Below are 17,256 nucleotides of genomic sequence, written 5' to 3'. Positions count from 1 at the left end.
CCCAGAGTTTACTCAGACTCATGTCCATTGAGTCGGTGATGCCATCCAACCATCTCATCCTCTGTTGTCCCCTTTTCCTCCTACCTTCAGTCTTGCCCAGCATTAGAATCTTTTCAAATGAGTCAGTTCTTTGATTCAGGTAGCCAAAGTATTGGAGTTTCAGCTTCAGCATCAGTCCTTCCAATGACTATTCAGGACTGATTTCCTTTATTACAAGTCAACGCAAAAAATTCAATCAATACAAAACCTTATAAAGTAAGAAAGTAAACACTTGCTTCACTCACTCCTCTTTTTGACTTATTTCACTCTGTCTGACAGACTCTAGGTCCATCCACATCTCAAAAATGATTCAATTTTGTTCCTTTAAATGGCTAAACAATATTCCCTTATATATATGTACCACATCTTCAAATTCATCTGTCAATGGACACTTAGGTTGTTTCCACATACTGACATATAGCCGATTCACTTTGCTGTGTATCATAAACTAACACAATATTGTAAAGCAATTATACTTCAAGAAAAAAAAGGTAAAACATAAAATAAAATCATGTCTTCTCCCTGCTACTAGAAAAAAAAAAAAAAACTAATGATTTAAAAGAATTCCTTTGTTTATCTCCAAGGGTATACTGAAGAGTGCACCTGGAGTCAAAAGGCAATAAATTATTAACTGACAAAAAGATTTTTTTAATTAAAAAATAATAATAATAAGCCCAGCTTGCTTGGACCAGAATGCCCGCCCAGAAGTGAAGGCCGGTGGGGGAGGTACTAGGCCCCTCTGGGGCACCGCCTTCTTCCCACAGCTACCTTCAGTTCAGTTCAGTCACTCAGTCGAGTCTGATTCTTTGCGACCTCATGAACCGAAGCACGCCAGGCCTCCCTGTCCATCACTAACTCCTGGAGTCCACCCAAACCCATGTCCATTGAGTCAGTGATGCCATCCCACCATCTCATCCTCTGTCGTCCCCTTTTCCTTCTGCCCCCAGTCCCTCCCAGCATCAGAGTCTTTTCCAGTGAGTCAGCTCTTCCTATCAGGTGGCCAAAGGATTGGAGTTTCAGCTTCAACATCAGTCCTTCCAATGAACACCCAACTGATCTCCTTTAGGGTGGACTGGTTGGATCTCCTTGAAGTCCAAGGGACTCTCAAGAGTCTTCTCCAACACCACAGTTCAAAAGCATCAATTTTTCGGTGCTCAGCTTTCTTTACAGTCCAACTCTCACATCCATACATGATCACTGGAAAAACCATAGGCTTGACTAGACGGACTTCTGTTGGCAAAGTAGTATCTTTGCTTTTGAATATGCTGTCTGGGTTGGTCATAACTTTCCTTCGAAGGAGTAAGCGTCTTTGAATTTCATGGCTGCAATCACCATCTGCAGTGATTTTGGAGTCCAGAAAGATAAAGTCAGCCATTGTTTCCACTGTTACCCCATCTATTTCCCATGAAGTGATGGGACCGGATGCCATAATGAATGTTGAGCTTTAAACCAACTTTTTCACACTCTTCTTTCACTTTCATCAAGAGGCGTTTTAGTTCTTCTTCACTTTCTGCCATAAGGGTGGTGTCATCTGCATATCTGACAGCTACCTTCCCTGCCCACACTCACACACACACAAAAAACAAACAAACAGAAGCGAATATGGGCGGGCCCGAGCTTGCGGGGTGCGGGCCGGGAGGGGCGGTGCTGGGCGGGGCTTGACATGCCCCACTTCCCGCGGCCGCTGTTCACCTCCGGGTGCTGATCCGGTAGACTCAGCCTCCTTCTCGCCGATCTGCCCCTGGCTCCTGGCAGAGAGTCGCCTTCTCGCTCGGGCTTCCAGGAAGGGACGAGGAGTGGTGCCAAGGCGGCGGGCCGGCTATGCCTCCAGCCGCTACGATTCCCGCCGGCGACCGCGCGCCTGCGGCCTCGGGGACGCAGCGGGGCCCCGGGGAGGCCGCGCTTTGAGGTCCCCGGGGCCTAGCGCCCGCCGCGATCGCGCCGTAGAACCCCGGGGCCGGCGCTCTCCCGTCTTCCGTCTCCCTCGCACTCTGACGGCCAGCGTCGCCTCACTTCCTCCGCCGCCGCCCGCCATGGCCTCCGCCGCCCGGGAGGGCGCGGGCTCGGGGCGCAGGCGCCCGCCGCCGCGTTGGGCACTGCCCGGCCTGTTGCTGCTGTGCTTGTGGCTGCCCGGTGGTCGCGCGGCCGGCTCGCCCTCCGCGCCGCTGTCCGAGCTGCATGCGCAGCTCTCGGGGGTGGAGCAGCTGCTGGAGGAGTTCCGCCGACAGCTGCAGCAGGAAAGGCCGCAGGAGGAGCTGGAACTCGAGCTGCGCGCAGGCGGCGACCCCCAGGAAGGCTGCCCGGGCCCCGGGGGCGGCGGCTACAGGGCCAGGCCCGACGCCATCATCCGCACCAAGGACTCGATCGCAGCCGGCGCCAGCTTCTTGAGCGCGCCGGCGGCCGTGAGGGACTGGCGGCAGTGCCTGCAGGCTTGCTGCCTCGAGCCACACTGCTCCGTGGCAGTGGTGGAGCTGCCCCGGCGGCCCGCGCCCCCAGCCGCCGCGCTCGGCTGCTACCTCTTTAACTGCACCTGGCGCGGCCGCAGCGTCTGCAAGTTTGCGCTGCACCGAGGTTACAGCAGCTACAGCCTCAGCCGCGCCCCAGAGAGCGAGCAGGAAGGCCTGGAAGCCGGTGCCCCGGCCCTTGCCCGGGCCTCACCTCGCCTGGGTAAGCACGCCATCCGAGGCCCGGGCCTGGTCGCTTGGGCCCTGCTGTCGCTTTCCTTGTACCTGCTGGTGGCTGTGTCTGGGAGACCTGCCTAGGCAGGACCGCTGGGCCATCCTCAGTCAAGTCAGAAATAAAACATCTGGCTTTGATGTCTCAGTCCTAGGGATGGTTTTTGAGAAACCCCCAGTAGATTGGGTGGAAGCAGACATGGTGGACTGCTTCTGGAATTCTTCTAAGCTTAGGGAGGAATGCTGATCCGAAAGGATTCACAGAAATTCGATTTAACGGAAGAGAAAAGTTCAGGGGAGAAAGTCTATTTTAGTCTCAGATTCTTACAAGATATGGTCTGTGTCAAGTGATTACAAGAGCAAAATCTAATTAGATGCCAGATTGCTCATAGCACACCCTTATCTCTTAGGTTGGCTCTCAGGGTCCATGATTCCACCTAAAGTTGCTTTCATCAGACAAAATTCGGAAGGGAATAGGTAAGGTTATTTTGAAGTGGGTCTAACTATTTCCTATGAACTATGGTTCTCTTTTTTAAGGAGTGGGGAGAAAAGGAACTCGATTAATTGAAAATGAAGTTTAAAGCACCTCTCTTTTGAAGAGGAGCTAAAAAGGATGCTTTTCGTTTGATGGTTTTTATTCTGGGGATGATCAGAATGAGAATTAAGACCCAAACAGGAGGCAAAAAAAAAAAAAGTGGCAGTTGGAGATAAGATCTCAGGAACTGAAACCTTGATTGGGCCTGCTTGTGTTCAGCTGAGTGTGTTTGATTGCACTCTGTTGCTGTTTGGTTTATGATGACACAAGAGTGGAACCATAACAAGACTAGAGGGGCGTAGCCTCAGCCACTTTGGAAATCTGGAGTCTCCATGACCTTTAGGTCCAAAGAGAATGGTCTGGAAATCTGTGTCCACAATGGCCCATCTCCCTTCCCACATCCAGTGGAATAAACATCCAAGGTCACCCAAGATTTCTAGGCCTTGAGGCACACACTGCAAAGGACCCCAAAGTTTTCTCCCTGAAGTGGAGACAGGAGGCAGTTTCACATGCGTCCCTCAGCCTACTCATGGCTGTTAGACACACATCTTTCCTCTGCCCAAGCAGGGACTCAAAAATAAATCCCAGCACCAATGAAACAAAATCCCTTTCCCTTCTCACTGCACAACTGGAGGAAACCAGCATTGCCAAATGGAACTTTCTTATAAGCCAGTGGAAACAGAAAGGAAAGTGGAAACAAGGAAAGAATATATCCACCATGGGGGGTGGGGGGGAGGGACTTTGGTTTATTGTAGAAGTTTCTGGATCATTTTTTCTTCTCCCTTTTTTGACCTTCCTTTCTCTGGGCGCGGGGTGGGAGGGAGTTTGTCTAGTAATTCACTTTGGAGATGCTCAAGGGTACACCCAGATGACCACTGGGCTTGGTCCTTATCCAGGAAAAGAGCTGCCCTGCTCACAAGTTCTTTGGATCCCAGGAATATGGACACATGGAAGGGTGCTGCTTGACCCAAATGCCCTCATTCTGTCTGCAGAGAGGGCAAAGGTCACTCTACCCGAGTGTCTTGTGTTTTTCCTGCCTAGATCCTTAACCTCCTGAAGGTCCCTGTGCTTCTGAAACTAAGTGGTTCCTTCATGAATGTTTTTTGTTTTTCTGAAGCTGTGAGCACAAGTAGTTTAAAGCTAAAGGAGCATAAAAATGGTTTAGAATTTTACAGAAAATGTTTTAGGGTCCATTTGAGGTGAATACAAGGACCATGAAAAAAGGGCAGGGGGCCAGGTGGAATTGCGCAGTACACATTTTTAGCGGACCCCATCAGCCCTGTTTGTTGTTATAGCAGACCCCATCAGCCCTGTTCTTTGTGGACATGTATTGAGTTTGATAAGTGGTACTGCTATAAGCTCCTTAGACACGTGAACTCACTCTGTCCTCACAAATCTGTCCTTTCCAAATCTAGGTTCTCTCATAATCCCCAGGGTACTCGAAGGCTTGGTGAGAGAAAGTAACCTGCCCAAAGGTCCCATAGCACCTGCTTTGTGGAGCTATGCATCGTAAGTTGTGAGCTGTGCTGTGTGAGTTGTTAGCTGTGTTATGTGAGTTGTGAACTGTGTTGTGTGAGTTGTGACCTGTGTTGTGTGAGTTGTGAGCTGTGTTGTGTGAGTTGTGACCTGTGTTTTGTGGAGCTGTGAGCTGTTATGTGAGCTGTGAGCTGTGCTCTATGAGTCGTGAGCTGTGCTCTGTGAGTTGTGGAGCTGTATTCCGGGGCAACTTGAATGCTTTCTCCAACAGCATCAGGACACCTGGAAGCAGAGATGCCCTCAGTACAGTTTCCAGGATGAGACTGACTAAGCAGCTACCTGGAATGATGGGAGGAGGTGGGAAGGAGTGGAGTATGCTGGAGAGAGAGGTGTGCTGAACTGACGCAATCTGCCTGCAGTCGTGTGCAAAGGGCAGGGCAGGGGGCTTGCGGTCCTGAGTCCTGAATTTGAGAGCCGGCTCTTCTCCATGAGGTTCCCTGCTCATCCTCTTAGGACTTGAGTGCTGGCCTTGCCTTCCAGCTGGGCTGTCATGAGGATCAAGGGTGGACATGCTTTGTGAATTAGAAAGGCGGTTCCCACGTACCTGATGTCTCTATGGGAGCTTGGCTGTATTGTGTGGCTGACTGGAGGACCTGGGGGGGTCTATGTTTTCTGATGAAAGTGAGGAGCAGCAGGAAGGAGGGAGTGGAGCAGTTAGGACCTCAGAGGACTCAGAGAATACAGTCTCCAAGAGCTCAAGGGCCAGCACCCTTATGCTCTTTCCACTGGATATTCAGCCTGAAAACCAGGCTCTCTGGGCAAACGCTGGGTAATCTGAGAAGTCAGGCTTGCATCTGTATTAGGGAAAGTCAATGTTGGACAGCACTCTGCCATCCCCTCTCTAAACCCATGTGTAGCCACCCCAGGCCTCTCTCTCATCTACTCCAAGAGCAAAGGAAAGAACTGACCTGGGAAGGTTCAAAGCTCATCCCTCCGTGAGTGCCTGACCTATTGCATGCTTCTCACATTTTCAACCTCTCCCTTTTGTGTTAAAAATAAATATCACAAAAGAGTTGCAAATAATCATGTAATACTATTGAGATAACCAGTGGGTATACATTGAGACCTGCAACTCTGATCACACAGAAATTCCAAATGAGTTAAAGAATTAAATAATTTTTTAAAAAATTAGGCCATAGGTTACTCCATACATAGAAGATTTGAAGAAAATAAATCCACTATTACACATCTGGGGGGAAGATAACTTTCTAATCGATTAAAGAGATCACGAAGAGAAAGGATGTAGTATACACATGTTTTGAAAAACTTCATTATGTCAAGAAACAAAAGAAATTGCAAATAGAAGTCTGGGAAGATATGAGACCAGTGTATTTATTATATTAATAGTAAGCTTATGTGAATCAGGAGCTTCTCTGGTAGCTCAGCTGATAAAGAATCCATCTGCAATGCAGGAGATCTGGTTATGTGAATTAGTAGGAAAAACAAAAAGAAGTAGGCAAAGGATATGAACAGTTTCCAGAAGAGGATATTTAATTGATAAACATGGAAAAATGTTCAACCTTAGAAGTAAGCAGAGAAATGCAGATAATACCAGCTTACTGTTCCCAGGTGGCACTAGTGGTAAAGAACCTACCTGCCAATGCAGGAGACCTTAGAGACTCTTTCAGTCCCTGGGTCAGGAGGATCCCCTGGAGGAGGGCTCGGGAACCCACTCCAGTATTCTTGCCTGGAGGATCCCATGGACAGAGGAGCCTGGCAGAGTACAAGTCCAGAGGGTCACAAAGAGTCGGACACAACTAAAGCAACTTAGCACACACACATGCGCTGTTATTACACTGGCAATAATACATTTACTGAAGAGTTACGTTGGTATGCATGTGGAGAACTTCTAATCATACATGGTCACTGAAAGTGTACATTGAAATGTCTCTTTTGGAAATCAATCAGGAAAGATATCAGAGAATATTAAAATATTCATTCTCCTGAGATATGTTTTAAGGAAAATGATCCATGCTAAAGAAAAGTATGAGCAAAAAAATTATTGTGGCATTATGTATGATGATGAAGAAAACTGGTAACAAAGTAACGTCCAGTGGTAGAGGCTAGGGACTTAAAGTGGCAACTGTGCAGTTTATGCAGTGACCCAAGCAATGGTAGGATGTATGAATAACCATCAATAAGTAAGAATACATCAATAGGTTAGGTTAATTCAGGATGTAACTTTATATTTACTGTAACTAGAATACATGTGAGTGCTCCCAAAATATAGTGGGTTACGTGGAGCCTTTCCGTTAGACAGATCTGAGCTGACATCTCAACTGACAAATTTATCACTTGTGTGGTCTTAGGCAACTAAGTTAGCCAATCTGACCTAGTTTCTTCAGAGACTTGTGAAAATTGGGTGAATTTATGGCTCAAAAATGCTTCATGTGATGCCTGATACAAAGAAGTCACCCAATAAACAGTAGTTGTTACTTATTATTGGGTTTCCCTGGTGGCTCAGTGGTAAAGAATCTGCCTGCAATGCAGAAGACCCGGGTTCAATCCCTAGGTGGGGAAGATACTCTGGAGAATGGAATGGCTGTCCACTCCAGTATTCCTGCCTGGGAAATCCCGTGGACAGAGGAACCTGGCAGGCTATGGTCCACAGGGTGGTAAAGAGTTGGACGCAACCGACTAGCTAAACACCAGCATCACCAACATTAATTGCTATTATTGGCAGCTCAGATGGGGAAAGACCAACAATACATGCCAAAAATGAAGACAATCATATTGCGGTTGTAAATAACTTTTTCCTGACATGTTGCAATTAAGAAAAATGCACAATGAAAAAAGGTCACAAAAGCAAACAAACAGAAAAATCAAGATGGACTTTGACCTTTAATATCTAAGCCTCTTCTCTTAGTCTGGCTGGCCCCCCTTCCATATCCTTAGCCTTGACTATTGGTGCCCATGCAATAAGACCCAGATTCCTCTTTCTTGTCAATAAGGCGTTGTTCAGAGCAACATATAGAAAATCAGAGTAGTTAATATACCTCTCTGCGTAACGTAGCACCTTGATATGCTCCATCAAGATGGATATGAGTTTTATTTCATCTCTGTGGATCATACCAAATATGCTTAATCTTCAAAAGAAATCAGTGTTTCCAGAGTACTTCACGCTGGCTTATTACATTTTTATAACAAAAACTCAAAGTGACATTTAAGCTTGTTCTTCATTAAGTCAAAATTTTTCTTGAATGACGGCACACTCCTTTCCTCTTTTTGTTGTCATTTGCTTATTTTTAAGACCTGTTTCTGGCTTAAGTCACCTAAGCCAAATCGCTCTGGGTTGTTTTATTTTTAAGATTTTATTTACTTGTGTGTTTATTTATGGTCGTATCAGCTCTTCACTGCTGCATGCGGGCTTTCTCTGGTTTCAGTGCGCGGGCCTCTCATTGTGGCGGCTTCTCTTGTTGCAGAGCTCGGGCTCTCAGGCTCTAGGGCTCAGTAGTTATGGTGTATGAGCTTAGTTGCCCCACTGCTTGTGGGATCTTAGTTTCCAGACTAGGGATCGAACCTGTGTCCCCTTCCATGGCAAGCGGATTTTTTAACCACTGGACCACCAGGGAAGTCCCAGCTCTGACTTATTTTTAAATACATTATACAGTGTAATTTGCCTGGACTTAAACTGAGGAGGAAATACAGTTCTACTATTTCTGATACAAGGACCAATTTAGAGGATATGAAGATTTTACTGTGTTCATAAACCATATCTTTAAGCTTCCCTAAAGAAAAGTGAATGACTACAGTGATTTTCTTTTTCTTCCAGGAGGGCCAGGATTAGGTTTATAATATGTGCAGTATTTCCGAGCTTATCTGATTTTTCCATCTTAAATATTTTTGGTTAAATCTTTGAGGGCCTAGGACTTCCCTGGCAGTCTGGGGGTTAGGATTCCGCTCTTCTTCCACTTCCACAATGGGCGAGTGTTCAATCCCGGTTGGGGAACTAAGATCTCACAAGCTTTGCAGCAAGGCACAAAAGATTCCAGAATTGTAATGTAGTAGACCATTGTGTGGAAAGTGATGAACCTTCCAGAAGCAAAGGAAAGCTCTCTATAGAACTAAAAGAGGGCCTATTAGTAAAGCAGTTGTCATCTCTCTGCTTCCCTGGGAGAAGCAGAATAAAATTATCAAGCACTGGCTCTTTGCTCAAGGGGTAAAAAACAGACCAATTTTCTTCTAAGGCAGGGGTTGCTTATGTGACATAATTTGATTACTAGTCCTCATTGTTTTAAATGACTGTAAAAATGGGACTCATTTTCTCAATAGGAATATATACCCTTCGGCAACAGCAAGTGTGCTGATTCCTTGTGTTAGTCACTGAGTCGTGTTCTGCTCTTTGTGATCCCATGGATTGCCGCACGCCATCTAAGCGTGCAATGGTGGGATGTCCTCTACCATCTCCTGGAGTTTTCTCAAACTAATGTCCACTGAGTCAGTGATGCCATCCAACCATCTCATCCTCTGCTGCCCCCTTCTCCTCCTGCCCTCAACCTTTCCTAGCATCAGGGTCTTTTTCAATGAGTCAGCTCTTTGCATCAGGTGGCCAAAGTATTGGAGCTTCAGCTTCTGCATCAGTCCTTCCAATGAACATTCAAGGTTGATTTCCTTTCGGGTTTACTGGTTTGATCTCCTTGCAGTCTGAGAAAATAATAGGATTACTGCTAGCTTCAAATATCAGGCTGTTGCAGAAACCAGTACTCGAGAAACCAAGCACCACACTTGGAGAGCTGGAGAAGTCAGGTTTATTACACCAGCGGGCCCAGAGGAGTTAACACTCTAAGCTCTGAGCCCCGAACAAAGGGATTACAGAGTTTTTATAGACAGACTGTAGTGGGCAACACTAGCTATTAATAGGCTGGTTTAAACTAAGGGATTTCTCATGTGGGGGAACAGTGGTCAAGATGGGGAGGGGGATGCCTGACCTGGACAGGCATGATTAAGCAGGTTTGCAGGAGCTGAGTGATAACAAGAGCAGAACAAGGGTGAGCGAGATAAGCTCCAGTTCCTAGTATTGCAAGTCCCCATTTTCTGAGACTATGTGACCTACGTGATCTAGACTTTGCAAGGGGCAAGCTGAGTTACGGAGGCAGGAGAAGGAGGTTATGTAAAACTTTAACTTTTCCTCTGCAAGGCAGTGGGTATCTGGATTGGCCCTTAGAAGTTTGCTTGGAGGGCAACTTCAGCTGTGCAGAAAGAGAGCACTGTCTTAGCAACATCATTCAAAACAAGTTAAGGAAGTCCAGCCCAAAATTCAGATCAAGTTTTGGTGCTAGAGGAGGAAGGAGATAGTGGAATAGTGGATGCCAAGAAGGATGTATTACAAAAGCCTGCAGAGTTGTTTCTTCCCAGCTAAATTACTAAGTTTTGGGGACTTCCCTGGTGGCCCAGTGGTTAGGACTTCACCTTCCAATGCTGGGGGTGGGGGCCGTGCGTGCAGGTTTGATCCTTGGTGGGGGTTCCAAGTCCCACATGCCTCATGGCTAAAAAACCAAAACATGAAACGGAAGAAATACTGTAATAAATTCAATGAAGACTTTAACAATGGTCCACATCAAAAAAGAAATTACTAAGCTTCATCAAAATACATGTGCATTTGCATAAGTTTACTAATAAGACGCTTAAATCAAGTAAAATATCCACAATTCTGCTCTTAAGAATGTTTTCCGTATCTGATGGCTTCTATCAATCATCCCTGGAGCAGCTGTCCATCATGTTTAATATTTAGTGGACACAGTGAGAATTACCATGAAGGAGAAAAGCTAAATATCAATACACACTTGTTCGCTATTAATATTTTAGGATATCTCAAATTCTGTGTCAGCTTCCCTTATAAAAACTAGTAAGAAACTGTGAACCTCTTCGGTTTTCCTAGATGAAAATTGGATTCCAAGTGAATTTTATGTGAATCCAAGAACCTGTCTTAACTTTCCAGATTTAATTTATTGCAATGAAAATAAGAAAATAACTTTCAGTTGCTATACATCCTCTTGGCAAAAATACCTCTCATAATAAATGAGAAAAAATAGGGAATCATTTCTCCTATGAATTATTTTCTTTCACAGAAAAGGACGAGCCTCCACTCAGCAAGGCTGGGCAGGATGTGGTTTTGCATCTGCCCACAGATGGCGTGATTCTGGACGGCCGAGAAAGCACAGATGACCACGCTATCGTCCAGTATGAGTGGACACTGCTGCAGGGTGACCCGACAGTGGACATGAAGGTAATTCATGTTGTAATTGTAAAGAAAACTAATGTTTCAGCAAAATGATCTTTCTACTTACATTCCCCGGAAGTCTGTAAATTGGCAGAAGTGTAAAATGGAGAAAGCATAAAAATGGTTGTTGAAAAAGTGTCTTATTATATCAATTTACTTTTCTTCTGAGTAAACAGTGATCCTGACCATGTGTTTTGTTCTTATTTCATTTTTTTGACCACATCGTTCAGCTTGTAGGATCTTAGCTTCCCAACCAGGGATAGAACCCAGGCCCTTGGCAGTGAGTGCATGGAGTCCTCAGTCCTGGACCACCAGGGAGGACCCTGGCCATGTGTTTTAAAGCTTACCTTCTTTCTTGCTTTTTTCTCAACTTCTCCAGAGCACTTAAAAGCTTCAAGGGGGAAGACTCATGCTTTGTTTTGTTGACTCGGATTAAAAAATGTTTTTAAAACATTTAAGAAATGTTAAAAGCATTATGTATTTTCCTTTCTTCTTTGTTTCAGTTCAGAGCTCAAGTAGAAAATATGAAAAATACAAAAGCGCATAGAGAGGAAAATAACAACAAAATGAACTTACTGTTTACATGATCCAGAAAGCAAGCTTCTCACTTAGCATTAGGCCTGCCTGAGTTAGTTGAGTTAATTAAGTGAGGAGAGTTTGACATCAAGGCCTCCTATGAAGTGCTCCTCACTGATTTTCATAAGACTTACCTGGGCTGGAATTGCAGCTGATGGGAATGAGCCTCTTGTCCAGTGCCTACCTAAACTCAATTAAGATGTAACTGACGTGCAACATTATATCAGTTTCAGATGTAGGACATCATGACTTGATATACATATATATTGTGCAATGATCATCACAGTAAGTCTAGTTAACACCTGTCACCACACAAAGTTACAATTTTTTTTTCTTGTGGTAACAACTGTTATGATTTACTCTCTTCAGTTCAGTTCAGTTCAGTCACTCAGTCATGTCTGACTCTGCAACCCCATGAATAGCAGCATGCCAGGCCTCCCTGTCCATCACCAACTCCCAGAGTTTACTCAGACTCACGTCCATCGAGTCCGTGATGCCATCCAGCCATCTCATCCTCTGTCGTCCCCTTCTCCTCCTGCCCTCAATCCCTCCCAGCATCAGAGCATTTTCCAATGAGTCAACTCTTTGCATGAGGTGGCCAAAGTAGTGGAGTTTCAGCTTTAGCATCATTCCTTCCAAAGAAATCCCAGGGCTGATCTCCTTCAGAATAGACTGGTTGGCTCTCCTTTCAGTCCAAGGGCCTCTCAAGAGTCTTCTCCAACACCACAGTTCAAAAGCATCAATTCTTTGGTGCTCAGCTTTCTTCACAGTCCAACTCTCACATTCATACATGACTACTGGAAAAACCATAGCCTTGACTAGACAGACCTTTGTCAGCAACTTTCAAATAAGAGACAGTGTTATTGACTAAAATCACCATGCTGTACATTACATCCCATGGCTTATTTATTTTATGACTGGAAATCTGTACCTTTTGACTCCTTTCACCTAGCCCTGCCCCCTGCCTCTGGCAACCACCGGTCTGTTCACTGTATCTCTGAGCTTGGTTTGGGGTTTTTTGTTCATTTGTTTGTTTTACATTCCATGTAAGTGTGAGATCATACAATATTTAATTTTTCTGTCTGGTTTATTTCATTTGCCATAAAAATGACCTCAAGGACCATCCATGTTGTTGCAAATGGCAAGACTTCCTTCTTTTTGTATACCATATTTTCATTTTGCTCTTAACAGTTGATGGATGTTTAGGCTGTTTCCATATCTTGGCTATCATAATAACACGGCAGTGAACATGGGGTGCATATATCTTTTTAAAATTTTATTTATTTTCTTTTTGGCTGCTCTGGGTCTTCCTTGCTGTGCGCGGGCTTTCTTTAGTTGTGGCGAGCAGGGGCTACTCTCTAGTTTCAGCGCAAGGGTGCTCACTGCAGGGGCTTCTCTTGTTGTGGAGCACAAGCTCTAGAGTACTCGGCTCGGCTTCAGTAGTTGCGGTGTGGGCTCAGTTTGTGGCCACATGGCACATGGAATTTTCCTGGACCGAGGATTGAACCCATGTCCCCTGCATGGCAGGCAGATTCTTAACCACTGGAACACCAGGGAAATCCTATATGTCTTTTCAAGTTAGCGTTTTTCTTTCCTTCAGATAAATACCCAGACGTTGAATTGCTGTATCAACAGTCTTCAGTCCTTAGGAAAGTGGCTTTTTATTAACCCTGCTGGGCCTCTTTGTAGATAAGAGTATTTCCTGGCTTAGGCAGATAAACTTCATCCAAATCACTCCAGTCAGAGAAGGTGGAGACAAATCTGGGTTGGTTTGCCAGGGCTACCATAGCAGAATATCACAGGCTGGATGGCTTAAACAATGCATTTCTCAAGTCCTGGAGGCTGGAAGTCCAAGGTCAAGGTGTCAGCAGGTCTACCATCTTCTAAGGCCTCTCTCCTTGGCTTGCAGGTGGCTGTCTCCTCCTTCCTTCATCTCCACAGGCTCTTCCCACTGTGAGGAAATACTGATTTCTCTGCTCTTGGGATGAAAACAAGAACAGTAATCAGCTAGTCCCTCAAGACTGATTTAAGCACGTTGATTTAGCCAAAGACTATACAGTCTTAGAACTGGATCAGACCTTCGACCAGCATCTTACCCAGTCCCCTATCCATACAAGAGCCTCTGCTTTCACCTCCCTTCTAGTGGTCATGCAGTCTGCCTGGTATTTCCAGAGATGAAAGCTCACTAGTTCGCATCATGTCCTGTGACATCTGGAATCAGCTCTCATTACTGGGCCAATAGGATGTGCCTCCCTGTTACTTCTATGCACCTATGTTGGGTCTTCCTTTTGAAAAAGCACTGAATACATCTTTTTATTCTATACAGCAGCAATTAAAGTTCGTTTTTGTTTTTTTTTAATGAATGTCACCACTGAAAATGGTGTTCTCAGAACTCAACACTCCCATTTCTTACAATGTTCCTCACATGAATTGGCTCTTAAACTGTCCACCATTCAGTCTTTTTTTAGATTTTCTCAGGTTCACCCATGCCGTTCTTAAAATCTGAACCCCCTAGTTGAAACCAATACTTAAACTGTGGTTCTTCCTGACAGACTAGTACCTCCTGTGGTCCAGACATTGTCTCACTTCTACTAATGAAGATTCACTTACATAAACCATTTTAATATCTGCTTCTCACTATAACTTCATGTTGACGTTTCCATCAGAAACTGAAAATATGCATGCTGAGTCATGTCCAACTCTTTGTGACACCACAGACTGTAACCCGCCAGGCTCCTCTGTCCATGGGGTTTTCCAAGCAAATGCTGGAGTAGGTTGCCATTTCCTCTTCCAGGGTAGGTTCATGTTGAGCTTTCCATTAGAAGGAACACCCAAAGCCTGCATCATCTTTCCACACAAATTGCCATCTTGAGGTCTCCCCCATTCTGTGTTTGTGTAATTGATTTATTGAACCTGACTGCAAGGCCATATGTTGATCCCTTTTATACTTAAGTGTAGTTTTCAGCTACAACAGAAATAATTTTTGAACTTTGAGTATCACCATTATATTGGGCTTGGCAAAAAAGTTTGTTTATGTATGAACAGTCCCTTCACTGTTCACCTGAAACTGTCACATTGTTAACTGGCTATATATCCCAATAAAAAATTTAGAGTTTTAAAAAAATTTTTTGTTTGGGTTTTTCTGTAAGATGTTAAACCTGATGAAAAACTCAAATGAACATTTTGCCAAGCCAATGTTTATTATTCCTCTGTGCATTGTGTCAGCTGCAAAATTAATACATTTTTACTGAAATTTCTGAGAATTAATTAAATCTTAAATAAATTAAGATTGATTAATCTTAAGCCTTAAAGACGGCTTCCCTGGTAGCTCAGACAGTAAAAAATCTGCCTGCAGTGCAGGAGACCCACGTTCAATCTCTGGGTCAGGAAGATCCCCTGGAGAAGGGAAGGACAACCCACTCCCACATTCTTGCCTGGAGAATTCCATGGACAGACCATGGGGTCACAGAATCGTACACAACTGAGCGACTAACACTTTCACTTTTACTTTCAAGATTGATCGGAAAAGGTGCATGAACAAGCCACTGATCAGACCTCTATGAGAGTTCCCTTGAGGTGGATGCTGACTATTAACTGGCACTCATGGATATATTTGTTCAAGCAATTGCAAATCTGTCTCTATGATCACCTAGATTTTCATAGTTGATATGAAAAGCTTTATTCTGTGGATTATGAATTGTGCGTGTGAATGCCAAATAAAAATAATGCTTATGATTCAGCATTAAATTTACTGAAGGTATTTATAAAGAAGTAACAAAATTAAGCATTTAAGGATGACTAAAAAGGAAAATGTGTGGGGCTTCCCTGGCAGTCCAGTGGTTAGGACTCTGAACTTCCACTGCAGCAGGTGGGGATTCCATCTCTGGTCAGAAGAACTAAGGAAAGAAAAAAGAGGAAATTGTGGACCGATTCCCCAGCCAAGTTATAACAGTGATAGCTCATAGACCTAAAACTATAAAGCCACCATCTAGCAACAAAGCCTGCAAGAGAGGAGCTATTTGCTCTCAAACTGCAACTGTTTTACAGTGATTATTTATAATTATTTATAAATAATTATATATATACATATTATATATCAGTTCAGTTCAGTCGCTCAGTCGTGTCCGAGTCTTTGCAACCCCATGAATCGCAGCACGCCAGGGCTCCCTGTCCACCACCAATTCCCGGAATTCACTCAGACTCACGTCCATCGAGTCAGTGATGCCATCCAGCCATCTCATCCTCACTCATCTCTCCTGTCTTCTCCTCCTGCCCCCAATCCCTCCCAGCATCAGAGTCTTTTCAAATGAGTCAACTCTTCGCATGAGGTGGCCAAAGAACTGGGGTTTCAGCTTTAGCATCTTTCCTTCCAAAGAACACCCAGGGATGATCTCCTTTAGAATGGACTGGTTGGATCTCCTTGCAGTCCAAGGGACTCTCAAGAGTCTTCTCCAACACCACAGTTCAAAAGCATCAATTCTTCGGTGCTCAGCCTTCTTCACAGTCCAACTCTCACATCCATACATGACTACTGGAAAAACCATAGCCTTGGCTAGATGGACCTTTGTTGGCAAAGTCATGTCCCTCTGCTTTTCAGTATGCTATCTAGGTTGGTCATAACTTTTCTTCCAAGGAGTAAGCGTCTTTGAATTTCATGGCTGCAGTCACCATCTGCAGTGATTTTCGAGCCCCCCAAAAATAAAGTCTGACACTGTTTCCACTGGTTCCCCATCTATTTGCCTTGAAGTGATGGGACCAGATGCCATGATCTTCATTTTCTGAATGTTGAGCTTTAAGCCAACTTTTTCACTCTCCTCTTTCACTTTCATCAAGAGGCTGTTTAGTTCCTCTTCACCTTCCTGCCATAAGGGTGGTGTCATCTGCTTATCTGAGGTTCTTGATATTTCTCCCGGCAATCTTGATTCCAGCTTGTGTTGCTTCCAGTCCAGCGTTTCTCATAATGTACTCTGCATATAAGTTAAATAAGCAGGGTGACAGAATATACAGCCTTGACGGACTCCTTTTCCTATTTGGAACCAGTCTGTTGTTCCATGTCCAGTTCTAACTGTTGCTTCCTGACCTGCATACAGATTTCTCAAGAGGCAGGTCAGGTGGCCTGGTATTCCCATCTCTTTCAGAATTTTCCACAGTTTATTGTGATCCACACAGTCAAAGGCTTTGGCATAGTCAAAAAAGCAGAAATAGATGTTTTTCTGGAACTCTCTCGCTTTTTCGATGACCCAGCGGATGTTGGCAATTTGATCTCTGGTTCCTCTGCCTTTTCTAAAACCAGCTTGAACATCAGGAAGTTCACAGTTCATGTATTGCTGAAGCCTGGCTTGGAGAATTTTGAGCATTACTTTACTAGCATGTGAGATGAGTGCAATTGTGCGATAGTTTGAGCATTCTTTGGTGTTGCCTTTCTTTGGGATTGGAATGAAAACTGACCTTTTCCAGTCCTGTGGCCACTGCTGAGTTTTCCAAATTTGCGGGCATACTGAGTGCAGCACTTTCACAGCATCATCTTTCAGGATTTGAAATAGCAAAATTCTATAACACATTCTTAAATGTAAGAAGACACTTTTTTCAGATAGTCCATTATATGTTGCTGAGTTTCAAGATTATTTAATGTAATACATTAAATCTGAAGTCAGAATATAAAATATGATACAGAG

General features: G+C 44.5%; 1 protein-coding gene across 8 annotated transcripts in view; it reads left to right on the top strand.

The window, feature by feature from the left end:
* The first annotated feature begins 1,674 nt into the window (after positions 1–1,674).
* LRP11 (LDL receptor related protein 11) overlaps positions 1,675–17,256 on the top strand; it is an 84,022-nt gene continuing 68,440 nt past the window's right edge. For 5 of the 8 annotated variants that reach the window (XM_069598681.1, XM_069598684.1, XM_069598683.1 and 2 more), the window contains exons 1-2: positions 1,675–2,706; positions 10,854–11,011. In XM_069598681.1, the coding sequence (XP_069454782.1) occupies positions 2,073–2,706; positions 10,854–11,011 (792 nt within the window). In that variant the 5' untranslated portion in view covers positions 1,675–2,072. The remainder of the gene's footprint in view (positions 2,707–10,853; positions 11,012–17,256) is intronic. The other 3 variants (XR_011258670.1, XR_011258669.1, XM_069598685.1) reach the window with 2 other exon arrangements.

The sequence above is a fragment of the Ovis canadensis genome, chromosome 8 (genome assembly GCF_042477335.2).
Source record: "Ovis canadensis isolate MfBH-ARS-UI-01 breed Bighorn chromosome 8, ARS-UI_OviCan_v2, whole genome shotgun sequence".
Taxonomy (NCBI): Eukaryota; Metazoa; Chordata; class Mammalia; order Artiodactyla; family Bovidae; genus Ovis; species Ovis canadensis.
This window is presented reverse-complemented; position numbering and strand designations above follow the sequence as displayed.